The 27641-nt window shown below is 43.3% G+C and overlaps 2 protein-coding genes across 2 annotated transcripts; both read right to left on the bottom strand.

The window, feature by feature from the left end:
- Window positions 1-634: 634 nt before the first annotated feature.
- LOC129765673 (uncharacterized) lies at window positions 635-11992 on the bottom strand. The gene is made up of 2 exons (XM_055766083.1): window positions 11924-11992; window positions 635-11772 (listed from the first exon to the last, which is right to left on the bottom strand). Exons 1-2 carry the CDS (start codon window positions 11990-11992, stop codon window positions 10099-10101), a joined length of 1743 nt encoding a protein of 580 aa, XP_055622058.1. The 3' UTR covers window positions 635-10098.
- LOC129765311 (alpha/beta hydrolase domain-containing protein 17B-like) lies at window positions 11621-27641 on the bottom strand. Its single transcript, XM_055765486.1, has 4 exons — window positions 26853-27641; window positions 12393-12767; window positions 11924-12324; window positions 11621-11849 (listed from the first exon to the last, which is right to left on the bottom strand). Exons 1-3 carry the CDS (start codon window positions 27125-27127, stop codon window positions 12108-12110), a joined length of 867 nt encoding a protein of 288 aa, XP_055621461.1. The 5' UTR covers window positions 27128-27641; the 3' UTR covers window positions 11621-11849; window positions 11924-12107.

Below are 27641 nucleotides of genomic sequence, written 5' to 3'. Positions count from 1 at the left end.
AAGGAACACAAATTTGAGAAGACTCGTAATTGCTGCAGCAGCCGTGTTTTCAAGGTTTTCCGTATGCAGACGGCTGCATGTAGCAGGAGTATTTGCAGCAATGTTTATCTGTCAATCCACTATATAAATAAATGCACGTATGTGTATGTGAGAGATGCACGGTTTTGTGTAGCGCGAGGTCTTTTTCACATTGTTATCCGGTTTTCCGTCCAAACCCAGCGGCGTTTTTTGAAACCGGTCCGGCAGAAACCGGATAATGTGTAATCGGCCTAAGTGTTTCAAGATTTATTCTTTCTTTCTTTGTTTTTAAGAGGCTTTAAACTTTGCAGTTCATTCGCCTCTATTCAAGATTTATTTCCGTGAGCTGAGTTTACATCTCAGCGCACGGTTTGCCAGATGTTATTGTTGAATTGGTGTATATTGGTTTTTATGAAAGAAGCTACACGAAGAACCAAACTCGAAAAAAAAACTCATCTGTCATCTGTGTTGAGTATGCTAAACCACGAGTATTCCGTGCTCGGGATTCAAGACGCTCAACGCGTTCTGTATTGGTTCTACCATGGCTAAAGGTCATCGGGTATTGGTAGAAATTTCATCAGCCGTCACAACACGCATGAACAACTGGGAAATGAAAGACACATCATCTGTTGGATTTCACTTATAACAATTGATTTAATATAATTTCCTTACTTTTGTCTTGTGTTTTCTTCTTTCTGCCTTTCTTGTATAATCTTATTACAACTGACAACTAATATATACTATTACTTTAAATAATCATTAATAATAATCTGTTATATTTTTTTGTATTTCCACTTGGACTAATTTACGGATAAAGTTTAAAACCTTTGTCTCACGATGAATTGCTAATTATGTTTGTTGCTGTTTTTGTTCTCCATATCAATCATCATATGTTTTTTACACATACACACACTAATGCACAATACTCACACCTACTCAGGGACGCACATACTTTTCTCTCTCTTGCACGCTCACTCTCTTATGGGTATATAAATCACATAAACAAATATTTGATTCGATTCTTAATGTATCTGCGTGTCTGTTTGTGGTTTGTGCCTGGATGATGTTACAATGGATAGTGTGGTTTTCTGTTACTATAATTTTGTATTGATTCAGAATAATTCGATTTCGATTATATATCGTATATGAACGGCTTACTCCTTCAAAAGACATGAGTTTATTTTAAATTGGCTTTTATACATAATTTTGCGTTTAATTATTCTACACAAGATACGATGCATTTTTGCTTTGCGACATTGTATGGGTGTATAAATATATCTTGAAGATCGAAAACGTGAAAACAGGGGATACCTTCTCTTCTGATTCATTCTGATGTTAGTTTTTTTATTAAGGATTCTCTGGTAGTCATAAATTACATTAATGCAGTCCTTGGTTTCACGACGAGTGCGTTCATTAGTTGTTGTTTTATTTCTGTTAATGTACACTAATGTACTAATCACGCCAGTATACTAATATACAGCAAATCAGATTGTAGGGTTTGAGACGCGTTGTTTGTATCGGTCTCTGCAGGAAGATAAAAACCAGATAAAATACTAATAGTAATTGCGCTATTTTTGTGGCTCTGTAACCCTAGAAATGTTCGGTGTTTGCAATGAATAAATGCAATAGATTATTTTCTGTATTTACACAATAGAAGACAACGAATTTTATGTTTGGCGAGGGGAAACTATCGCTAGCTAAGAAAAGGACCACACTGGGGTAAGAAAAGCATCACAAAGAATTCCAACAATGACACTTTGCCCCGACAAAGTAAAGGGCTTTGGATTCCGTTGTTTTTTTCACTTCAATGTTTCATACCAAAGGAAGCATCTGGCGAGGAAGAATCGGTATTGTCTCACATGTACACTCGCTCTTCTTGCGTTCACACATTCAGCTCTACGATTCTCTAGTCTCGTTCAGGTTTTATTCTATTCGTTTGTGTGTGTTTGCGTATGAAAAGGATTCATCAACTACTGTGAGCCCTACACACGGCAGGAAAATGTTGTTTTACTGTTCTAACTGTTCTACTTGGGACGGCAATAAGGTGAATTCAGATCAGATCTGCAATAAAGGTGGAAAAACAACATTGGTGTGAGTTTATCGGATCAGTAGAGTGCTCGCTAGGTATGACTGTTTCTTCTAATGTTGCAACTCGTGTGTATGTGTTTTTTTGATTGTTATTACTGTGTCTATTGCTACTGTTGTTTCTGTTCTCTTGCTACTCAAGATGATTGCAGCTACGTTCTCTGTCCTCTACTTGCAGTTTCGCTAATCAGTCGTGGTTTTTTGTTTGTTTACAGATCAGACATTATCGCGTATAAGATATTGTTTCGATACTAACGTTTTGATTTGAACAAAATCACACCTAATAAAACATTACAACGATCATATTTATTACTGTACAGTTTTTTTGCTAACATTGGCTAGTACAAAGTCAATTTCTTCTCTGTTGGGATAATTTGTGGATGTCTTTATACAAAAGTGGATATAATTTGATTGGATTGTTTCGGAAGTGATCTGGCAGCAGTCTTACTGTTCAGTGATTGCGTCTAGTCTAGCTCTCGTAACTCAATCGCAATATTTTTTTAATTAAAAACCATATTCGGGTGAAGTCGAAAATGATCCCACTAATTGGAAATTTCAAAAACGCTCATATCGATTGAATCACAGTCAGCGATTTAAGCCATGCTAAGGGTTCCCGTGGTCGAGTCGTTAGCGCCACACATATGCCGAGTGATTCCCGTTCAGGTCGGTGAATTTTTCATCAATGAAATTTCTTCCGACTTGCACTCCAGAATTTCAGACGTGGATGTGGTCAACAAATTCGGTGCTGTTATCCGTACAGTTCCAAATATAGGAATTCGGGAAAGTTTCTTCAAGTATCGGGCCATTAACTCGGCATTAACGGGCCGTGAGAACTAGGCATGTAATCAAGGCAAACTCCAATACAACGACATGTTTAGATGCTAAAATACACAAAATATTTTTTTTGAAAACGCAAAACAATCGAAAACATTGAAAAAATTGGTGGCAATATAGTTATCACTGCCCGGTTAGCGCAAAATGTTGGTGGCAATGTAATGCCCTGCCAAACTCCATTACAACGACATGTTTACATGCTAAAATATACGAAACATTTTTTTCAATACGCAAAACAATCAAAAACATTGAAAAAAATTGTGACAATATAGTTGCCACCTACCCAGCTAGCGTAAAATTTTGGTGGCAATATAGCTGCCATCTGCCCGTAAAAGGGCTAGTGTTAGATGTTGGTGGCAATATAGATGCCACCTGCACGCTAGCGTAAAACATTGGTGGCAGTCTAGTTGCCACCTGCCCGTCTTGTGGAAAACACTTGATGGTAAAAATGTTGTTTTTGTACTTGAAATTTTGATGTTAGTTTCAACAAAAACAACTAATAAAATTCATGATCAGACTCAACAGGTCTTAAACAGTTCATATGTATTGAAAACTTCAACAAAATTACTGTTTGTCAATAAATTTACGGGAAATTTGCTCTTACTGCTCTAAATTAGGAGTTGCTTATACAAAAATGGCTTCAAAATGAATAGTTCTGATGCTAGACATCAGTTGGACTTATCAAAATCTTGGACTTATGCCTGAAGAAATTTAGAGCAAAGCCAATGGTCGAAACAGAAGCGACGAAAGAGCGATGATCGAATGCATCATGATTGGATTGGATGAGGAACGAAGGTGTGACATCTGTGTGAATTCCAAAAGAATATCATCAAGAGTCGTGATGGGATTTGTGCGCACTATGCTCTACTGTCCCTTGTCCCGGAAGAGTTACTGAAAAGATTTTCTTTCTATCGGGATATCCTTCAAAACCCTTACGAAGTGTCGGCCCTACTGACTTCCGCTAGATGCGCAATTGTGTTCTCTTCAAGCAGCACCTGCAGCACTTTCCGTTCAAAAACTCCAAATGCATTCAGGTGCTCAGCGAGATGTTTGGTCGTATCCAGGGCACAGAGGGCAATCTTCCTTGAGGCATTACAGACGATGTGCAGAAGCACGAGGGAACGCAGCCGTAAATTTTAACGCGCACTTTTCGTCCCGTCAGGTAAGGTCTCGTTTCCGTCCCGTCAGGTGAGATCTCATCCACAACACGGGCTTGACAGATAATCCCAGACGTGACAGTTCAGTCAAAAGTTTATTGTGGTCGGTCTTGTCGAAAGCCACCTTCGGATCGGTATAGATGACATCGATTTGAGCCTTGCCCTCCATAGCAGTAATGTAGATGTTGGTGAAGTTCAACAGATTCGTGGTGTCCGACCGGCCAGGCATGACTCCGTACTGATCGGTATGGATGTATCTCTTGGATTGAGAAAGAACAACTTCGCTGATGATGATTTCAAGTGGCTTGGACGCAGCCTTGTTATTCCACGATAGTTCCTGAAATTTCGCTTATCACCGTTTTTGAAGACAGGAAACATGAAAGACTTCTTCGAAATTTCAGGGAATACTTTATCATTGAGTGATCGGGTAAAGATGACAGAAAGTGGCTCGGCTAGATTAACAGCGCAGCGGCAGAACAAACCGGATGGTATGCCGGAAGGAGTAGGTGATAGTGAACTTTTTATTTTTTGACGAAGGACTACGTCTTTCATTAAGGGTGCCAAATCCGAAAACGGGTCATGTTTTTATGAAATAAAGTTAACGTTAATACATATTTTTACTGCGAACGGATTTTAACGATTCGTATACCAATCGAATCGGAAATTTTCTAATATTTATTTGTTATGCTATACATCACAATCCCATAGTCTGTATATGTTTTAAATTGATGGAAATTGGAAGCATTCCCATTTCTCCATACATTTGTTTTGTCCTTTAGAGTGCTTTCCCGAACAGAGCTGTCAGTAACGGGCAACTTATACAGCAGCTAGGATAGTAACAACGAAGGGGGATAGCGAAAGAGAAAAGAGAATATTTAGAAGTAAACTCCACTCTTGAATAGTAAGTAAGCTGTCGGTTGCGTATAAGTATTGCATCTCCTCTGAAGAAAATTCTCAGAATCCTTCTGTGTCCGAAACAACAAAGGTCACTTATTCTGCTCGTTTTGTGTTTTATGTTTCCCCTCGGGCTGTGAACGCTAGCGAATATTTTACATGAAGTGTGTTTCGATGTTTCATTTTTATCGCTGCCACTGTGTGCTGTTAGACGCGTGTTTGATGCTTGTTGAATGGCGATGCACGGAAGATGCCTCTCGTTAAATACCCAGTGCACTACGTGCATTGATATAAAGAAACATATTGCGACATATGACCAAATAGTGTATGGTTCTCGCGAAGGCAAGAAAGAATCGTTGCTTCTCGAAACGATTCTACCAAACCACGCAAACCATTAAACCTTTTCAGGGTCCTCGGAAATTTTTAACTACAGAGTTATTTATGAAATTTCCACGTGTTCGCGAATATCATCCGAAATGATACACCAACAAATTTAAAAAAAAGATTGCGTAGTCCTACGTAATAAGCGGTCGTGTTTCGGATACAACCCCTCGATTTTTTTTTTTGCAGCGGAGATGTCACTAGCAGCAGTCACCACGAACATCTTCAGACTAATGACGTCCGAAGGAACAACTTGGAACACAATATGTGACGAATTTGGCGAAAAGCTCACAATAAAGCACGTTGCTTGGTAGGGGTAGGGGTCAAATTCAAGAAGTCCATACCATTGATCAGAGTAGCACTCGGCGCAGATACCATGGAAGTTCCTGCTGATAAAACTTCGTCGCCAGCACTCTGCAACCACTGTAAGCAAGGCTGGTTGTAATCACCACAAAGCAGTACCTGGTCTTCACATGTAGCTTGGTCACAAACATCACGAACGGGGGTTACATGTGCATTTATCAAATCCACGTCGCATCTACGATCAGGTGGGATGTATACAGCACCGATTGGCTAATCGTTTACTTCCGATGACAACGACAGCAAACACCTGTTCCAATCTTTCCCCGTGACGTGTGTGGATTTGCGTACAAGGGTAGCGATGGTGAACCGATCAACACGCCACCGAAGTTCGTTTCATTGCTGTTTCTACAACTACGGTCACAACGAAAAACGTTGAATGTCGGTCTGAACATTGGCAGGGAATCGATACAATCGTTTAATACAGTCTCTGTCAGTACGATGACTTCGTAGTTACAGTCTGTAACCGCTTAAAGCAAGTCGTCGATTTTAATCCACACACCTCAGACAGTTTGGTAGTACAGCCACACACAATCGACGGGGGCAGCAACGGGTTGTAGTGACAACCATACATTGGTTGCATCGCTAGAACCAGTGGACGGATACGAAACTGAAGTATTAAAACACTGTCGTACCGGCCGAGAATAGCGTGGTGGAAGTCCCCTTCTCTGACCCCACTCACAGGGCCAGGACGACTGCTGAGCGATGGTTGGAGAATCTCAACTGTGGCAGGGGGATGAGGGGCTTCCATGAAGCCAGTTCAGTTCGTTCTGGAGATGAAGCTTGCCGTGCTGAGTATTTATGGTGTTGTGGAGAATGAGAGGTAATAAAGCTGTAATATGGATGTTTTTCAGCATATGTGGTGCTCGTTATAGGGCAACATGGAAAACTCTGTCTCACAATTTAAACTTGCCAGCGGCTTGGTTGGTTTCAGCTTCCCAATCTCTTTCCGAGTCTTCCGCGATTCAGGTGCTAGGATGATGTCGTCGGGCGTGGGCTCTGCTAGATCAGTTTCTCTTCTGTCTGGGTCTGCTGCGTCGCCATTGAGGTTATTTATTTTGGCTTAAGGTTTTTACAACATGGTCTCATTTACAATGTTTCTTCAATTAACTCGGTTAGTGAGTACCTCTCTCCAATTCCGCGGGCACCACCTAAACACATTGCTCGCTGAGCTCTTTGTCGTCTTGTACCAGTTAGATTCCGGATGAACACCATTTAGCAGCATAGTTGTCCGACATTCTTGCAACATGTCCTGCCCAGCGTATCTTTACAGCTTTGATCACTTTCTGGACAATGAGTACACTGGTGTGTTGCGTGAGTTCGTCGTTCATCATTTGCTTCCATACGCCGTCCTCCTGCACATCGTCGAAAATGGTTTTTAACAAACGTCATTGAAAAACTCCGAGTGTTCGTAGGTCCTCTTGGAGTATTGTCCACTTTTCGTGCCCGTGGAGAGCAACCGGTCTTTTAGGCGTTTTGTACAGTTAACAATTCGCACGATTGCTATGTCCGTGTTCGTGGAGACTATGGTAAGTACGACTCCTGGATCCGGAAACCAGCACGTAATTGATTTTAGACGCATTGATTCTCAGACTAATTCTCTCTGCTTCGTGCTTGAGTCTGGTGTAATGTTTACCGTCCCAAGTATTCTGCAGATAATGTCTACGTCATCAGCGAAGAAGAAGCATTGACTGGATCTATTGAAAATCGTACCACGCAAGTTAAACACCGCTCGTATCATAACACGTTCTAACGCACTGTTGAATAACAGGCGAAGGAGCGCATCATATTTTGATTCGCATGCAGAACTGTATTCTATTCATCGTAGCCTCCCTCAATCAGTATTGTCAGCTGCCTGCGGAAGCCGTTTTCATCCATGATTCTCCAAAGCTCTTTTCGTGTTAACGAATCATATGCGGCTTTAACCCTCTACAACCCTTTAGAATATTTTCATCTATCACACATACACATTGGTTCTATACTGGCAGCTATCTGCTAGGAGTATTTTATGTTGAAAGTCGGAGATTCGAGATAGAAGTGAAATAGTTTTTTAGACAAATAAAAAAATGGGTCTTTAAGGGGTTAAAGTCAATGAATAGGGCGTTGGGACTTTGTACTCGCGGCCATTTTGGTGGATCTGCCGCAAGTAATAGCGACCTTCGATGAAGCCGCGCTGATAACCTAAATCTGTAACCGAATCTGTTCGTAAGTGGCGATAGATGATGAAAGACGATTTGGAAAAGCATTTTGTAGGCGGCATTCAGGACGGTGATTGCAAAAGTTCGCACAGTCAAGTTTGTCGCCTGTCTTGACGATAGGCAAATAACCCCACCTTTCCTCTCTTCCGGTAGCTAGCTCAAAATTTGACAATTAGTCGATGCAAATAACTGACCAACTTTTCCGGACTCACGTCGTTGGGTCCATTCGTCATAATACTACATCCTTCTTTTCCCTTCCGCTTGTAGGATGACAGTTTAGTTATTCGCTATATCAGCACGCGATACGAAGCATTTCGACTACAGTGAATATGGCTATTTGCGAAAATGTATATGCACGAGTCGTATGCTGTTGTGGGCAGTAAACTACAAGATATAATTGTAATGGTGTGGTTACATTACTCGATTCGTTCGAAATTATCTACTTTGAGCGAACAAAATAGATTGTTCCTCCGTGCAAGATGCTGCAGTAACTCTCGCCCATGCTGCTTTTTTTTTTGTTGGTCAACTGTTGACATTTATCATCGAACCAGTCGTTTCTTCAGCCATTTTCGGCACAACGTATGGTGGCGATATCTGTGAAAAATCGTCCGTTGGCTAGGTGATCTTCATGGCAATTACAAGACTCGACGCTAGACAAGACATAACACTTATTGTTCTTACTTAATTAAACGGATTAAAATTTAGAAGCTACCCATCTACGGGATAATGCCCGATTGATTACATCTTCGTACGTGTTGCGTAGCCGTCCGAAGATTTGATAGATAAGTCATTGAATTCTCAGCTCCGTCAAGTTGTACAAGCACGATGTGATGGTTGGATCTTCTTCATTTATCAGCGGCTTCTGGGAGTTGCTGATGAACATTGATTCCCATACGTTAAGTTGTGAAGATTTTTGGACATATTTAATCAGGTTTGCTTTCTTCCAATGAGTGATCTACATGAGCTTCTGGCATTCATTTCCAACGACGATTCAAGTGAAAAAAAGTTTTTTTTGAAGACGACTTGGATGGATGTACCTGAATATTTACCGAGCTTAGTGGTAATTATTCGGAAGTCCCAGGAGGCCTTCAGTTGAAAGTGAATGCTGAAGTGTGCTCTGTGAGAGAAGTTCAACGCGCTGGTAGACATCAATACCTACACCTTCGAGTTTACGAAAAAGGTTCAAGACAGAGCTGGACGGTATTACGGCACAAAGCGAGGCTAATTATCACAAATTACTCACAGTGAAAAGGAGTAGACTTTGCTATGATCGCTAAACATAATTTAACCATGATGCAAAAGGATCTTGTAACGGGGTAGCTGTAGGTTGAGCTGGATGATGTAATTTGTGTGGAGTAACAAACATTCAAGCGGTAAGAGTAATGGTTGAAGTTGAAGAAGCATCAGAGCAGTCACTTCCACATTAAGGACCATCGGACAGGGAATCATTGAGTTGGGATCCGGATCGAGTGGATAAACGATGGTATCAGAGGTTCGTCGAATCCTTCTTGAAGCGCTTTAATATAAAAAAGTGCAATATAACGACGAAGGTCAGCGAGAAACCGACCAACGATGAAAGTTCTTGTTTTTCAAAAGGCAATCGGTTGCCAAATGATTCTGGTTCATGGTATTCAGCCAGATATTCCGTTTGCCGTCAACGCCCTTAGTAGATTTAATGAAAATCCTGGATGAAATCATTGAACGTTGTGAAACATGTGCTCGATGATGACTGGGATTTGATCAGTGGAAATCCACACGTGAAAACGTTTCATCGACTTCGGCAGGAGCCATCAAGTGATCATAGTATAGCGGAGAATTGCCACATAAAAAACATTACTGAATCAGAGATACCCTCGTCGATCGCGACATTGTCAACCTGGCCTACGTGAGTACGGATGGGCAGACAGCTGACGAGCTAACGAAGTACTTGCAGAGGACGAAGGTGGAGTACTTTAATTTTATTGACCCATACTTTATCAATTAGTTCTAATTATTTGAAATTTAGTTGGCTATTCGAAAATTTGAAGATAACCCGATTCATTGGAATTAGAACACAATTCCCACTTCCTGAACATTTCGATAGAACTTTTTTTTAAAATTTGAGCAACGATAAAACATTTCAATGCAAAAAATACATACACAACTGCTAACCAGAAAAAAAAGTTCCAACTCTACTTCGAGGCCGCAGCCGACTCTTCGGCAAACATTGCCCCAATGTCTTTGTTCTCGAGGGTCTCCGGCGAGAATGGTTCCTCGTAGGTTAGGAAGCTGTTCGAGTTCGAGATTGTCGTCTTGCGGCGGAGATCTTTCCCCTTTAGCGAACTGCTCTTCACGATTTTCACATCGTTGTTCACACTGGAGGAGGTCTTCTCCTTGTAATCGTCGGTAATGATAATCAGATTTTTGTTGGACGATCTTTTTCTTTTCAAACTTTTCTTGTTTATATCCACAATGATAATGTCAGAGTCGGTTTTGCTCTTGCGCTGAACGAATTTGTCCGATATGAACACCAGCTCAACGCTGTTCGCCTCGTTCGCATTGGTGCCCCTCAATGAACCAAACTCTTCCTCGTTATGCTCGGAATTCAGTGAGATATCGTCTACCGATTTTGATTTGGACTTCGAATGGCCGTTGGCTTTGACGCTTTGGTCGACCACGATGGTTAGGGTGTCTTCTTCCAAATGAAGGCACTCAACCGCTCCTCCTGAAGCGTTCGAATTTCCCTCCTGCTTCCGTTCGATCATTTCCATCGATTTGGAATATTTTTTCGCCTTCTGAATTTTGACCTTCTGGTCGGAAATTGATTGTCTACGAAACTCGTCAGAGATTACGATTATTTCTTCGGCTTGAGTTTTACCCCTGCGCAGATGCTTCTTGCGGTTGTAGTTCGGTTTCAGCCCGTGCTGGATACCGATGGACCTACACTCGACGTTCTCGCTGTGACGCCTCTGCAGACAACTCGAGCAATCAGCGGCCACACTTGATGCCGGGGACGGGGAACACGGGGAGGGAAGCAGCGGCGACCAACTGGCTGCCCTGGAATGACTCTCATCGAACTCGTCTACTACCTCTAACGTTGCATTATACCCCTCACCCACTAGCAGCTCGGCACTGTCAGCAATGATTTCCACCGATTCTTGCTCAGTTTGCATTTTGTCTTCCGATGTGATTTTTTTCTCGCTAACGACCTGATTTAAAATATTGTTTATATCTAACGATAATCTACATTTTGTACCCGAAGTGGATGAGCTATTCGTATCATTCAGTTTATTCACTAAACTATTCAAATTGTCTTTGTTCAATTGTAACTTTTTCTTACTTTTACCTTCTTTGCTGAACAAGGTGGTGGTGGTAGTGGTTGCCGCGAAAGCATCCCCGACTCCTGTTACGACGTCTTTGCTAGCAGGGTGAGCGGCAAGCGGTGGTTCCGGGCTTCGTTGTTCCTTCTGCTGGTTTGCTCGCTCCAGAAGATTTTCTTTGGAAAGATTCATTATATTCTCATTACACGCGCACTTCCTGAACTTTAGGTTCAACTCGATCATACTGCTGTCGCTGGAATACGAGATAAAACCTTGGACATCACTGTTCTGGCAGATCGCCCCGGAATCGGCCATCATCGAGACCCGATCCTCGTCAACGTCAGAGTTCTGCTGGAAGTGGTCGACCGCAACCCCGTTAATGTGAACCGTGGCTTTGGTGTTACTGCGGGTCGAGTCGTTACTCCGTTTGCTGTTGTTGTGACTATTGCTAGCGTGGGAGTGAGAGGGCGGAACACTGGCAGAGGAAACGAGAGCCGAAACGCCAGCAGCCAAATTGTACGCGCTGCCAGCGTCCGACCCGTGATGCTAGATAAGCTTTTCCGCCGTCGATACGTTCGTCGAGTTCGAGCTGATCGTGATCGAGGCGTTCAGGATCTCGTCGTCTGTCGGGAATTAGAGCAAAGAATTATTAATTGTTCGTGCCTTTTTATGTTTTACTGTGAAATGCAATGCCCACCCGTGTTAAGATCATCATCATTATCACCATCCTCCGCCATTCCCTCCACTTCTTCGCCATCCCCTTCATCTTTGTTGCGTTTCTTTTTGTCTGCACTACGTCTTTTCCGGCCGCCACTGTCACTACTGCTACCACCATCGCCTCCGCCGCCGCCGCCGGTACCACCTCCCTTGTTCAGTTTTTGTCAGTTGACCAGCTCCACCGACACGAATTGCTTTAGTCGCTCCAAATATTGGCTGTACATTTCTACGTCATTGTGTCCGGCTCCTTCGACCCACAGCGGTTCCACCGCTCGGGGACATTTTTCATAGATCGTCATGCCATGGGAAAAATCAATCACCTCGTCCTCGGTGCCATGTATCACCAGTACCGGCGAGGTAACTTTGGGAACTTTGTCGATGCTGCAACGAAAAGGCGAATGTTTATCATATAGTTTACAATTTACACTGAATCAGTACTCAGTCCATACCTGGGGAAAGCGTCGAAGAACCACGTTCGCTTCGTCGCTGGGAACGCAACGCGCATGCCCGACATTAGTGGTGAGTGTAATATCACTGCTCCTACCTCGTACCGGCTGGCCAGATCCACTGTCGGCACTGTCCCTATGCTTTGACCGTAGAGGATGATATTCTCCGGACTGATGCCGTATCGTGTCCTCAGAGCCTGCCAGGCGGCATCGATATCCGCGTACAGATTTTTCTCCGTTGGTTTGCCTGTGCTCATGCCGTACCCCGAGTAGTCATAGCTGAAGATATTGCAATTTATCCGCTGGCCCAACCCGATGAAGAAGCTCGTCATCTGGCCCAGATCCACAGCATTGCCGTGTGAGAAGAGCAAGGTGAACCTGTGACGATGAAAAAGAGAGACAAGTATTAGTCGAGTTTTTAGAGTGTTTGTTCATTGCTTAGTACAATTCGGTTGTGTTTCTAGCCAAATTATCTGTTGGTACGCTAGACAGTAATCAGAGAAATAAACGGGAAACAATGAGTTTTCACAATACTTATTGATTACTAACTGACCCGGTAAACTTAGTCCTGCTCAAAATTTATTTTTTTGCTATCAATACCTTCAAACATTCACGTTTTCTTACTAAGGGCACGTTCATGAGTCCAATCGCAGAACTGGTCATTGATTGATCTTCTAATCGACCCTTCAAAGTTACTTTTTACTCTAAAATTCCTAGTACTTCTACCAAAACTTTCGTTCAAGATTTTTCAACCGCTTGCAAATAACACGTTTCTCCGTTACATGGAATAAATGTTTGATACAGAAAATATAATAGAATAAAGCCAGCCCTAAATCGGACAATTCCTTCCTCGAGTTTTGCTCTTATCAACGCATTCGGCGGTCCATTTTTATTCATATAGATAGAAGAAGATATAGGAGATACAGGAGATATAGGCGTTTTATCACATTAAAATCCATTTCCACTTTCGAACAATGATCAATTTTGTTAGCGCAAGCATCAAATGGACTAACAACGTCTATGTAATTGTAGAACATATCGGAATTGAATTTTGCGAATTTCCCCATTTTTCTTCAGTTTTCCGAAAATTTTCAATTGTCATGTTTGGTTGAAATATGTGTAATAATCTAAAGGGCCTCCTCTCCATTCCAGAGAATGGAGGGGTGTCATACCATCATAGAACCATTTCTCGTACCGAAAAACCCTCACCTCTCAAATTTGGTGTCAATTAGCTTGATTAGTTTATAGAAACATTTATTGCCCCCTAAAACCTCCATATCCCAAATTTGGTTCCATTTGCTTGAATAGTTCTCGAGTTATGCAGAAATTTGTGTTTCATTCGTAGGGCAGCCATTCGTAAGTTAAATAATACTTGAGCAGACCGAGGACATAGTGAACGCGATGCGGGCGCGAGCTCCTTTGCGGGAAAGCTATTTCGTTCACGAATGCGGAAATCAAATGCAAACCGCCTGGACCTGACATAGACTGATGTCACATTAGACGGATTCGCCGCCGCGGATTCCCCGAGTAAAACCGCAGCGGAAGATATACAGTGTATTGTGAATGAGCCATGTCACACAGAGCGGGGCGATTTGGGAAGCGATTTCAAGTAGAGAAAAAAATCGTCGCGATATCCGCGGCGGCAAATCCGCCTAATGTGACATCAGCCATAGGCTGATGGCAGAACCTTCCTGGCCGTTAATGAGTGCTTGACCACCGTCTGAGCCGCTTCAGCGGGTTTCGACCACGACCGTTTGCGCTTCACGTTGTCGTAAGTGACCCACTTTTCATCGCCAGTCACCATCCGCTTCAGAAACGGGTCGATTTTGTTGCGATTCAGCAGCGATTCACATGCGTCGATACGGTCAAAGATGTATTTTTGCGTCAACGTGGGTGGCACCCATACATCGAGCTTCTTTGTGAATCCAAGCTTCTTCAAATGGTTAATAACGTTTTGATGACTTATCCCCAGCTCTTAACCGATGCTACGGCTGCTACTATGCCGGTCTTTCTCGGCTAATTCAGCGATTTTGTCACAATTTTCGACGACAGGCCTTCCGGAGCGTGGCGCATCTTCGACGACCTCTACACCAGAACGAAAACGTCGAAACCATCGTTGTGCGGTGGAAATGGAAACTGTATCGGGTACATAAACTGCACAAATTTTATTGGCAGCTTGAGATGCATTTTTGCCTTTGTCATAGTAGTACTGTAAAATATGTCGGATTTTCTCTTTATTTTGCTCCATATTTGCAACACTATAACTCACGAACGACTTAACCAAACAAAACACTGCCAAGGACTATATTATAGGACTATATATAAAACACTGCCAAGGACTATATAATACCTTTCCAACAAGCTATAGTATGACTCGATACAATGGGGGTTATTCTGTGAGTCAAGTCGGTATAAGTGACATTTTTCCCTTCGGAGTTATGTGACAATTCTCACCCAATTCTAAGAGTCGAGTGACTCGGAAGTACAATGAGAAATGAAAAGAGTTCATTGCACCTGGTATTTTTCTAATTACGCCGATTCTCAGAATACAAACACGTGCGCAAATTGACTGTCACGTCGTGAAGCGACTCTCGGAATAGACCCCAATGAATACAACTAGAACTGCGCGATTACAACGACACGACCATGTACGACCATATACGGGTTCTAAACGATGTTACAGTATTCCAGAATGGGCCTTACATATGTGATATTCAAAAGCTTTATGTGTAAAAAAGTTATGTGAGAAGCGTTCGACAAAGCTCAACACTCTTTTTGCCTTGTTGATTACAGAGTTGTAGTGTTCTATGAATGTGAGTTTACAGTCCAGGATGATGCATAGACCTCTAACTATTTCACGTTTTTCTACATTTTGATTTCCAAGACGTATTACAATATTTGGTACATGATTTTTTCTGCTAAATGTTATGGAGTTGCATTTTTTACATCTTGTTTTAGTAGATTTCTATTACACCAAGTATGGAACTGGTATTTCGTTTTGGAATTCCCTTTATCTTCATCGAGATGCATCTACGATGGAAAGTTATTGCTTTTGAGCTTAGACTTTATGTAATAGAAGATTTTTTTCGGCCATGATTTAACTTCAATTTCAACCTCTCTATTATATTTCTATTATTATTCTAGAGCTTGTCACTCAGAATATATTCAAGACATGTTATTTGGCATAGAAATCTCAATACAGGGTGTCGACTCAAAATCGGAAAAAATCCCTGATATTCCAGTAATTTTTCAGAAAAATTCCAGATATAAACTAGTAATCACACTCTCTACTAGTACTTTAGCTTTACTTCCTAAAACATTTAGATAGTTTAAACATTGAAATTTAAGAACTTCGATATGTCGATATCTTCCAATTAGACTTGTTTATGATTTTTGGATAAGTTAAACGACAACTGAGAAGTGTCGTAAGAGATTTAAAAAATGGATTTATTGTTACTGTTCAAAGTTATCTTGAAGCAATCTTAAACACTAGTGCAAAATGAGTCATTTTCATTTTGATTAGGATCAATTTCATTAAACTTTTACGATTTTAACGAAGTGATTTGTCTTGCAATCTTTCAGCTCCCTTCTGGGCTTTTTTCAATTTTTTATTCGTTTCACCTCCATAGATTTCGCTTCTGCTTCCCGTAGCCATACCATTAACTTTGAGTCAATGGTGCAAAAGCTTCTTTCTTCCGACTTCGCTTGTCTTGTCTTTTTTTTGACGTAGAACTACGTCTTTCATTAAGGGTGCCAAATCAGAAAACACGTCACGTTTTTATGGAATAAAGTTAACGTTAATAATTATTTTTGCCGCGAACGGATTTTGGCGATTAACATACCAAACGAACCGGAAATTCCGTAAGATTTGTTTAATATGCTATACATTAGAATCCCCTGGTTTGTAAATGGTTAAAATTCATGAAAACTTTAAGCGTTTCCATTTTCCCATACATTTGTTCGGTCCATTTGTGTGCTTTCCCGAACAGAGCTGGCAATAACGAGCAACTTATCGACGACCAACGGAGGGGAAATCGTAGGATTTAAAGTCTCTGTGAACAATGGAAAAGTAGAAGAATGAAGGGGTGGATCTCGCTGAGGCAAACTTTCATTCGGCATCGGACTGTTGAGCAATCCAGTTCACTTTGCTCTCGCTGCGCTTCGATCTGATCTAAGATTGGACCCCACCAGTGGTAATCCAACTTGGATATCGTCGTTTGGTTTTTCTGTTCGTTTTTCGCGTTATTCGTATCGTGTGTTTTTCTTTCCGCGTCATAAGTTGGACGTTTCACGTAGTGTGTGATGAGCAAGAAGAAGAGGAAGGCAGGCTCAAGCCCTGCAAAAAACGAACGCATTGCCAGGGGCAATAAAATTTCGAGGCAAGCGTCATCTAATAATGCACACGATGTTGGTGCAGTGAAAGCGCTCGCACTGAACCGAGCCTTCGTAAGTGTGGCACCGCATCGAACAGCGAAGTAGGCGACTTCGGCGCGTCGGTCGAAAGTGTAAACGCCGTTACCCAGGCAGCAATCAAAATCAAGTTCCCCCCGCTGGTGGTGAAGGCGGTCGCTCTTGACAAACACATTAGCGAATTCGCATCGATGGGTGTTACAGCAGAGTACAAGCTGTGTGGCATAATTCAGTCTTTTTCCAAGCAGTTAACATTGTTTGTTTTCCGTCATCATAAGGGCTTCGTTGGTGCATTTGAGAATGCATCAATGCATTGAACTGACGTTATGGCGAAGCATGCGTTAAGCTTGTGCGCCAAAAAATTATTTGGGGAATACCAAGCATCTTGAATGTCTTAATGGAATGTTATAAGTTATTTGGGTTTGCGTGCCAGTCGCAAAACTGCCTTCAACTAGGATTGCATTTGCACTAATATTGATCATAATGAAGCATTGCTACTGTTTTCGAGGTTGTTATTAACAAAAAGAGTTTATTTCGCTTGTTTAGTCACCAAGAAAGTAAATCTCGTTCTGGAATTTTGTATGTGATAAGGTTTCACTTGCCAGTAGCAAAACTTCCTCCACTAAGGGTGACAGCTGCGCTTCTCTCGAGCATGAGAAAGTAATGCAACTCTTTTCGAGGCCAGTAATATTAACAGAAGCGTTTCTTTTGAGAATAGCGCAAAATGATGAGAAATGTTTATATTCCTAGTAGTTTCAAGCCACGCTTGTTTGGCGCTTGGTTTACGCTTAGTTTGTACGAACGATATCTAGAGGTGCAATTCCTTTGAGGCAATACTAAATAACATGTAGCATGATATTTGATACTTGTAAGTGTTGTCATTGTTGTTGTTTCCATGCGGTGCCAAAGATATATTGATGTAGTTATGAGATGTGGAATAATGGTGCTGGTGCAACATGTATATAATCGACTGTAGCTGAGTCTATGTCAATTGCGAAAAAGGCCACCGGAATAGGGTTCGACGTAAATTTTCAAAGCATTGACATGAAATAAATTGCGACATACGATCACCTAGTGTATTGTTTTGCGAGAGCAAGAATGAATCATCAATCAATAATCGTCAACTTTCAGAGATTATTCTACTAAGCAGTTGTTTCTAAAATTTCACGGAATAATATCGGAGGTAAAAATAAGCGACTTATTTAAAATAACAGCGTAGTTCTACGTCAACAATGCGGTCGTATCTTGGACACAACCTCCTATAATTTTTATTAATCGTGGTGTCAATTATTTCGCAGTGCTGATTGTATATACGCATCATGCGATTGATAGGGGCGTTGTTTACATAATTTGTTCTGACAAATTGCGTGTTCTTAGTTGACGCTCAGGTACATAGAAATTTAATTTTTCTAGTAATTCAGCTGATTGTACTCGTTGCGAAATTATGTCATCAACAAAAGAAAGCATTGTAAATTTACGGTGTTATTTTAGTGCTTGGTTGTTTATGAGCGTGCAGCGTGCTTCATATGAAGGAAGTGCAAATAAGGTCCAGTTCAGCTTTCGGAGTGCAAACAGAGAAACTGTTTCTGGGCTGACTCAGTGCGTTCTTCATGTATGTACGACCATATACGGGTTCTAAACGATGTTTCAGTATTCCAGAATGGGCCTTACATATGTGATATACAAAAGTTTTATTGTGTTTGGGTCTTTGAAGTTATGTGAGAAGCGTTTGACAAAACTCAACAGACTTTTTGTCTTATTGATTACAGAGTTGTAGTGTTCTATGAATGTGATTTTACAGCCCAGGATGACGTATAGATCTCTAACTATTTCACATTTTTCTACATTTTGATTTCCAAGACGTATTACAATATTTGGTACATGATTTTTTCTGCTAAATGTTATGGAGTTGCATTTGTCGATGCGGTAAAATGTGAATGAAAAAAAATTCCAACAAGTAAAGGAAAGAATAACGTGAGAATAACTGACACAAATGCCAACAAATTAATTGCAGTTGAGGGGCCTTTGAAGAAGTCATGTTGCATACACGTTATTTTTTCCTTCAATTGTTGGAAGACTTTTTCATTCAATGTTGCTTCGAATAGTTTAGGAATGCAAGAGATAATGGCAATTCCACGATAATTACATACGTCAGATTTAAAGATAGGTACCAAGAAACATTGTTTCCATTTTTCTGGGAATATTCCAGTTCGTAGTGACATATTGAGAATGCAATGTAAGGGAAGGGAAAGCTCATATAAGTCGGGTTATCTAATCCTTTCATGTAAAGACCATCAAACTTCTGAATGGTTGAAGAAAGTGGTCGCTTTTCAACACACAGTCGGAGAGTCCACATAATGGTTCTGGACCAGTGAATGGTGAGTTTGAGCCGTTCCTGGCAAGTTCATCTGCCCGCTCATTGCCCTCTACACCGTAATGGCCAGGAATCCAATACAATTGTACCAAACTTACCTGACTTAATTGCCGTAAAAGGTAAATGTATTCCCAGACAATTTTTGAAGAGCACTGTCAGAGAATATGCAGATGTTAGCATGTCTATACTTTCTTTTGAGGCAGACATTTAGACATTCTATTATTGCGGCTATTTCTGCCTGAAAAACTGTTGGCCAGTTTCCCATAGCCACAGAGATTTTTGTTCTGGGACCATACACTCCAGCACATGTTCTGATTCCCATTTTCGACACATCAGTGTAGAACATGATTGAACCATTACGAACGTTGGGGCCACCTTCATTCCATACTGAGCGAGAATGTTCGATCACTCTGTATGGAATGTCATAATTGGTCCTAGGTTCCATCCAATCATTGTTCAACTCTGAGGCTGTTTTTTTTTTATTCTTTATTTGAGAAGTTTTCAGCCTCCTGGGCTGGTTCGCCTCTTTATCGACGGCATTGCCGCAAGGTTTCATTGGGAACAGATTGCACATAAAATTATCACATAAAAATTGGACGTAAAAATTAAACACATATAAATCCTTTTGCGAGACATGATTTAACAAAGAACTTGCTGTTTGCTTGTTGGACCAGATGGCATGGATGTCCTCGGGCCATGGCACCAGGCCAGGGGAGAGGAAGCCGTGCCGTTGAAGATGCCGACGTGTTCTTATTCCCCTTCATCGTGGAGGGGAAGGAACAAGGATCTTCTTGACTGATCCTTTGTTCAGACGCTAGATCTTAAAAAAATAGTTCTGCATCTTTTAGGTAGCAGACAAGCGCTGCTACTCTTGCTGGATCGTCCTTCAAGATGTCTCTTACACTCCCGCTAATTCCATGCAGGTTTCGCAGATCATCGAATTTCGGGCAACCACACAAGAAGTGCTCGACGGAGTTGTGGATTTGGCAGAGGTCGCAGAGTAGATGGAAGGGTCCTCTATTGAATCCGTGTGAGACCGAGCAGTGACCGGTCCTCAATCTGGACAGGATTCGTTGTTCTCTCATTCCTTTAACATCGTCAAACCTGACAATCGTGCCCTTGACTTTTCTGAGGAACTGCCCCCTCTCTGCAAACCACCTTTCGCTCCAAAAGGTGCGGAAAGAGTTGGTGATCCACAACTTCACATCGTCAAGCGGCACATCCCGAGTGAAGAACGGTCTGGTGTGACCGATTCCGGCAAACTGGTCGGCCGCTTCATTCCCTGCGATGCCGTTGTGTGCGGGGACCCACATGAGCACAGTGTCGGGCAATATGTTCTTCCTAATGGCCTGTACCCATGGATGTTTGGACCTGGTCGCACCGATGCCATCAATGGCGCTTGCCGAATCGGAGACGACCAACAACGGCTTGGAAGATGAAGTTGTAGTTGCCTCGAAGATGCCGGCCACTTCGGCCAAGAAGACCTGGCAGATGTCCGCGAGTTTCTTGCTGGAAATCAGACTATTATTATTATCGCTTACCCCAAATCCAACTCCCGATGGTCCTTTTGAGCCGTCCGAGTATCTGATCTCGAGGAGACGGTATTTTTCTGCTATGATGGCCTTGAAATATTCTAGCAGACCGATCGAGCTCGCCCTGGCTCGAAAGTTGTCCCTAATACCGTTCTCGACGAGAACAGTTGGGAACCTCCAGTCGTTCGCACCAAACCAGGATTGTTTTGCCACTGGGGGGAGGTTGGCGTGCGCCACCCGCTGCAGGATCGTGTTGCTATGGGCGGTCAGCCGAGTCTATGATCAGATCGAAAGGAGGTTCTCCAATTTCGGCGCAGACAGAGGCAGCTGGTGTAGATGGCAGGAGACCGGAGACAGTCCGTAGTGCTTTGTTGTAGATCGGTGCCAGAGATTTTGGGAGCTTGTCTCCAGCCAAACACGCCAGTTCAAGGCCATAGGTGAGGCGGCTGCTGATGATGGCTTTGGCCACCCGTAGCCGAATATTTCTGTTGTTGCTCCGGTGCGGTTTGGAAATGGTTTTCAGAAGGTTCAACCGGGTGGCACAGTTCTTCTTAACTTCCTCGAAATGGCGGAGGAAGTTAAGTTTGTGGACAACAAACACTCCAAGGATCTTTAGCGTTTTTCGGCGGGGAATGTTGTTTTTGTATAGCTGGACCCTGGAGTTGGGACCCTGATGTCTATCGCTGCAAATCACCATATGGCCGCTCTTCTGCGCTGAAAGTCTAAATCCTCTCTCGGCCGCCCACCGGCCGATGGCATTGGTAGCTGCCTGTATCCTGATGCGTGGAATCCTATGGGTGTCACCCACTGCCATCAGAAGAATGTCGCCCGCGTAGACAAACACGAAGACTCCCCCAGACAGGACCTGGAACAGGCTATTCATGGCGACGAGAAAGAGGGTGACGGCAAGAACAGGACCTTGAGGTACTCCTGTTTCCTCGTGGAAAGCTCGGGAACTGATGTTGCCAATTTTGACCTCAAAGGTTCGGCGTGTGGCGAAGTTCTTGATGAAGTGCAGTAATTTCCCGTCAACGCCCCAATCTGCCAGAGTTTTCAGCACTAACGGGATCCATGTTCTGTTGTATGCCTTTTCTAGGTCCAGTGCTACCATCTCCATGTGCTGACGGTTCCTGTTGGCTTCGGCTATCACGTCTCCGAGGGTCGCGAAGTAATTGTTGGTGCCCATACCCGGTCGGAAGGCGAACTGTCGATAGTCCAATTTCCTATTTTCGGTTAGAAAGGTGACCAGGCGTCTATTCGCCATTCTTTCCAGGATCTTGGATGAACAGGAGGTTAAGGAAATTGGACGGTAGCCTTTCACGTTGTTGCTGCTTTGACCGACCTTAGGTATGGGTATTACTAGGCTGTGTCTCCAACCCTCGGGAAATTCGTGTGTATTCCACAGGTCGTTAAAGATGCTGAGAAGGGTGGACTGTCCGAGCTGAGACAAATGTTTCAGCATCTTATAGCCGATACCGCCAGGGCCAGTTGACTCACCTTTTGCGGAACGTAGGGCAACAGAAAGTTCCTCGATGGTGAAGTTCCGGTTGAGAGGATTATTAGGACAACTCATAGGGACCACAAAGTTGCTGACCGAAGTGATACCCGCTCCCTGTCGACGGATGAAATCGGGCTCATATTCGGAGATCGAGGACAATCCCGCGAAATATTCGCCGAGCGTGTTCGAAGTATCTACCGGATCGCTGAAGGTTATACCATCCACTTGAAGAATGGGATTGTGTGGCCTTCTCTTCCCATTTAGTGCATTTACTCTGCGCCAAAGATCCGCAAAAAACTGGTTTTCGTTGATAGACTCCAAAAAACCAGTCCAACTGTCTAACTTCGCCTTCCGGATTAACCATTGGGTCTCTTACTGGTAGTCGTTTGGCCGAACGCAGAAACTTTCTCCGCTTCTTGACCTCCCACTTGATGTTCTCGGACCACCAATGCAGCGCTTTTTTCCCCGGAGTGGTTTTCGTTCTTGGGATGGAGGCTTCGGCCGCCTCCATAATGATTTTGTTGAAAGTGGCAATGGTGGTTGGGTTGTCTCTAGATATCAAGAAGTCGGAGGATGTTTGAAAGGTTGTCCAGTCAGCTCTTTCGAAGATCCATCTTGGTCTGCGAGTAGTGAGCGGCGGCGGGCCGTTAAAGCTGATGGTTATGGGGTGATGATCGCTGCCATGAAGGTCGTCGGCTTTGTTCCACCCTAACCTATCCACCAAGTTGAGACTAGTTGCTGAAATATCAATGGCTGTGTTGCTCGTACCTCTACGGAAAGTGTCAGTGCCGTCATTTAAGACCGAGAGCTCCATCACCTCCAAGAGGTCGGCGATGATATTCCCTCTGACGTCTGGTGTTTGCATTCCCCAGTTGCGGTGATGAGCATTGAAGTCCCCCAAGATGATTTTTGGGTCCTCCAAGCCTGCTACCGCTTCAAGCAGCTTCCGTCGTAGTTCCGGGATTACGCCACACGGCAGGTATATACAAATGATGGTCACCGGAATCGGGGCCTCGATTCGGACTGCTATTATTGGCAGGTCAGTGGATATTTGTTTTCGCAAATGGGGATTGTTTCTCCGGACACCCAAAGCAACGGAGCCCCGCTTAGTGTACCAGTGGAATCTACCCCCGACCATTTTCTGTATGTTTGTTGTGGAAATTCGATTTATCTCTTGGAGTGCGATGACGGACGGACATAGCTCTCGGTCAAGGATCTCCAGTTCTCCCAAGTTGTTGTACAGTCCATTGATGTTCAATTGCAGAGCGAGGTTGGTGAATGTGTTGGTGGACATACTTTCCTGGTGATGGGTGGTGTGGTGGGGTATCAGAGGTGTAGTGGTACTGAATGTGACGATTCCCGGTGGAACTCCACCGACGATAACAGGTTGGGCAGCCATTCCACTCGGAAGCAGCCGAAGGAAAGGTGGTGAGGTTCGTTGGGGAGCTGGAACTCCCGGCCATAGCTTGCGTGAGATCTCCTCGGCTACGTCTCCATGCATCATAGATATTGGCATCGGACCTCGCTTCGGTTGGCATAGGCGAAACAGGCCTGTCATGAGCTTCCAGTGGAGTGGTTGTGACGGCCGGCTTAGCCCTGGCGGCGAGACGAGCGGATCTTCGGCGGATTCGGACATTAACTGTGGATGGTGTTGTGTCGGCAGCTGGAAGGATCGCATTGGCAACGATACGCGGTGTTGTCGAACAAGACAGCGATGCGCGGCGACTGGGAGTAGAACTCTCAACCAGCGTTCGTTCACTTGACCCGACGACGGGATAAAACGGTTCGGTGTCACTGCAATCCTCTGCGCTACTTTGTGATTTGGCGGTGGATACTTCGGTGATAATGGCACAGGGTAGCGGAAGTTGCACAATGTCGGCAGAAGAAACTCCAGTGAGATCGATCGGGGAACGAGTGATTCCACCCTTGTGCGTCCCGAGATCTGATGCAGTTCCCTCGCAGTCCTTCGGGGAATAGACGTTACCGCCCTTGTGCGTCCCGATTTCTGGTGCTGGTCCCACGTGGTCCTTCGGGGAACAGGTGTTGCCACTCTTGTGCGTCCCGAGTTCAGGTACAATTCCCACGTAGTTCGTCGGGGAATAGGTGTTGCCACCCTTGTGCGTCCCGAAAGCTGGATCGTAAAATACTGCATCTCCCTGGCGCCGGGGGTAGACCGTTAGTACCGGTGGGGGTATAACGTCCGCACTGACGGGGCCTCGACTACCTGGGAATATCGCTGGGTTTCGTTCTTCATCGACGTTGGTTTGTTTCTTCGTCCACAGGTTGCAGAGGTTGTCTAGCAGTTCCGGTGGGGGTGTAACGTCCGCACTGCTGGGGCCCTGCATACCTGGGGCTCTGCTGCTTCGGTCAGCGACAGTTCGCGGCGAGGGATGCCGGAGGTTGTCCGTCAATTCCGGTGGGGCTGTAGCGTCCGCATCTACGGGGCCCCGACTATCCCTACCGGAGATCTGATTGGTGGAGTAGTGGTTGGCGACAGGTGAGGTAAGAGTTGGACGAAACACTATTTGGGCTGACGGTCCTTACCGCTAGTCAGCGGTGGGTATGGAGAGTCTGATCGCTGATTAGATCGAGGGTTATATGGAGGCAAGGCGGGTTGCTTGCCTACTGTTGACGATCTCTGACGGATGTCCTTCGGTGGTTGTGTAAGCGGGGATTCAGGTTTTCTTTTATTCGAGGGCGTTGCATTTGTAGTTCGATCTCCAGACTGGGCGGTAAGAAGTACTGGTGTAGACGGAGATGGTGTTTTCGTTTCTCTGAGGCTGGTCCACTGGGTAAAAGATTCAAGATGCTCAAGTGACCAGTTTTGTCCCCGTCTAGTATTTTTTTCCATCTTTTAAGCTTTAGAGCGCTTTTTTAGCCTCTAGCTGAACATATTGGTTCAAAGGTACCAGGTGAAGGATAGCCTCCAATGCCTTTGAGGGTGTACTTCGCATTGCTCCAGTAATTGCAACGCATGCTAGTTGTTGGAGTTTGTTTAGCATTTTTGTTGTTACAGTCTCCTTAGTCGTTGGCCACCATACAAGTGAGGCATAGGTTATCCTAGGCCGCACAATTGCAGTGTAAACCCACATAACCATTTTTGGTTTAAGGCCCCATGTTCTTCCTATCATTTTAGAGCATGCCCATAGAGCTGAGAGCATCTAAGATTACACCTAGATATTTCACTGAAGCGCTGCCTTTTAAGATTATACTCTTCGTGTGCACTTTTAATGGCAAAATTTAGTTCTTGGGAAATATTCTGATATTCCAGCAAAGTTTGATGACTTTTGTCTATTGAGTATTTTTTGTGTGCTGTTTGTTTCCTATTCTTTAAATTTCTAATTGGAACGTTAAACCAAATAGCATATTTGCTGATTGAACTTCTTCGTCTTCTTTTCTTCGACATAAATTCTGATATTATGTTATTCAGAATTTCGTGAAGAATATGTTTATGATATGATAAGTTGACATCTCGTTCGCTGTTTAATATAGTTTGCCATTCTATGGCTTGTAGGCTACATTGGATTGCTACAAAGCTACATACTCCCAGTCGGTGGGTAATTGTCTGTTATGTATAAAAATTGAGTATTCAATTGCTGTGTGAAATTTTCATTTTTGCCAAAGGCGAGTCATGGACTCATTCACACAAAAATCGTCGGTGATGTGAGTAAATAATAGGTCTAAATAATAATTTTGGCAATTTTTTACGTGATTTATTTGATTAAGACAGATACAGATTTCGTCAATGATATAACAAATATATAATGTACTCATCAACTAAATTTTATATTATCTTAAACGGTAAAGTACAAGGACGGGTAAATAACCTTATTGAGATTGCTTTTTTTCCAAACCAAACACCTTACTAGCTTGAATGCCTACGCTCCTAGGAATTATATTTGTTCTCCTGTGAGCTAATTCGCTCTTATATTGGAAAGTGCATTCAAGGTAAAATCACTGACGATGATAAGGTTGATGAGTATTTTTCCCTTCCAGCGGGAATTGTTTCATGTTGTTATCACGAAAAAAAAACTTTATCAGATTGATTTACATCGGTCTATGAGTTGACTCAATTAGTGAGTTATCAATTGCAATTAGTCAAACCAACCGTTGCATAAAACGATCCAATCGTAACGCTTCATATTGGATTGCGAACGTCGATTAACCGAGTTCCGATAAAATGATGATTCATTTTGATGTGGGTATTACAATTCGCATACATTCCAGCAATTGTTCAAACGCGTGGTAAGCAGTTTTTATGTATCGAGCTTTTTCGTCTATGATGTTACTTGTCTAGACACATCCAGTGCATCGACACTACATGGGCTTGAAGGGCGCCTACTGCCGATAGAGATTCAACTCCGGTTCATCTCTCATCATCGACGCAAACTAAATATTTAGAATAATTCAATTGTTGAGAGTTTAAATATGGTTTGAGAATATAAAATGTTCTCTCAAAACAATTTCCCAGCACTGACTCTGTCGCTGCTTATCAGTTGCAGGAAGCCGAGACGACGAGAAAAGAAATCAACATTCCGAAATGAAAACAAAAACTTTCGTGTTTCTCAGCTGATAAGGTTAATTGTTGTTTCTCTGCTGTATTTCTGACATAAACATAATTCCAACCCCCCGCCGCTCTCACTACTCACCTTGCATTGGTGCTGCACTTTACGAACAAGCAGGCAACTCGGTTCCCCCTGGAGGATCGTGCAAAAAACGCCTCAAATAGCTCCTTCTCGCGATCTCCGTACTGCCAGTCCGCCCGGTCGAGCAGATTCAGCGTGAACTTACTGTTCGCCGTATCATCCGCCTTCAATTCGTAGCTGGGTTCTGGGGGAAGGAACGCAAGCTTCGATGCTATCCGGCCCGGACATGGGGGACAGCAGAACAAACAACACAACTCGCTGAAGCTAAGGCCGTTCATTTTTTTCTTGCCGTCTGGCGCTTCCGATTTTTGGGTGTCCGTTGCCGCTCTTCGTTCTTCAACCGACCGCGGGGATCCAGTTGGGATGGTTCCCTCCGAGTCGTGTTTGGAAAGCCCCGATGAGTTGGCGTTGGGGCGTTTGTATCGTTCCAGTTTTGCTCGATATCCCACCAGAACCGCCCAATAACAAGATTGACGGGTGTGCGATTTGGAAATCACTTCTAATGGGGGCAACTTTTCACTATTTACCAGCCCACTTTTTATTTCTCACTGCCAGACACAACACCCAGGCCACAGGTTTTCCCCTTGTTCACCATCCGCAATCGAGAATTTACATTTATTACTAACAATTCACTAGATGGGTGCGATCCATAGATAATTTTTGCACAAAATATGTACTTTTCATTACACAAAGTACGCCACACGCACTCTCTTTTCTGCTGCTTTTCGTTTCTTTCACTGCTGACTATGAAAATCGCGATGGTGATGATTTGTGACAACTCCGAAACATGAC

The sequence above is a fragment of the Toxorhynchites rutilus genome, chromosome 2 (genome assembly GCF_029784135.1).
Source record: "Toxorhynchites rutilus septentrionalis strain SRP chromosome 2, ASM2978413v1, whole genome shotgun sequence".
In the NCBI taxonomy this organism is placed as follows: domain Eukaryota; kingdom Metazoa; phylum Arthropoda; class Insecta; order Diptera; family Culicidae; genus Toxorhynchites; species Toxorhynchites rutilus.
This window is presented reverse-complemented; position numbering and strand designations above follow the sequence as displayed.

Excerpts from the sequence above, each read along its gene's own strand:
- LOC129765673 (XM_055766083.1), bottom strand. The coding sequence starts at position 11,992 with ATGAAGGGGATGGCGAAGAAGTGGAGGGAATGGCGGAGGATGGTGATA. Across the intron at positions 11,773-11,923 it reads TGATGATGATCTTAACACGG|CATCACGGGTCGGACGCTGG; the intron begins GTGGGCATTGCA and ends AAGCTTATCTAG.
- LOC129765311 (XM_055765486.1), bottom strand. The coding sequence starts at position 27,127 with ATGAACGGCCTTAGCTTCAGCGAGTTGTGTTGTTTGTTCTGCTGTCCC. Across the intron at positions 12,768-26,852 it reads AAGTGCAGCACCAATGCAAG|GTTCACCTTGCTCTTCTCAC; the intron begins GTGAGTAGTGAG and ends TCATCGTCACAG. Across the intron at positions 12,325-12,392 it reads TTCTTCGACGCTTTCCCCAG|CATCGACAAAGTTCCCAAAG; the intron begins GTATGGACTGAG and ends TTTTCGTTGCAG.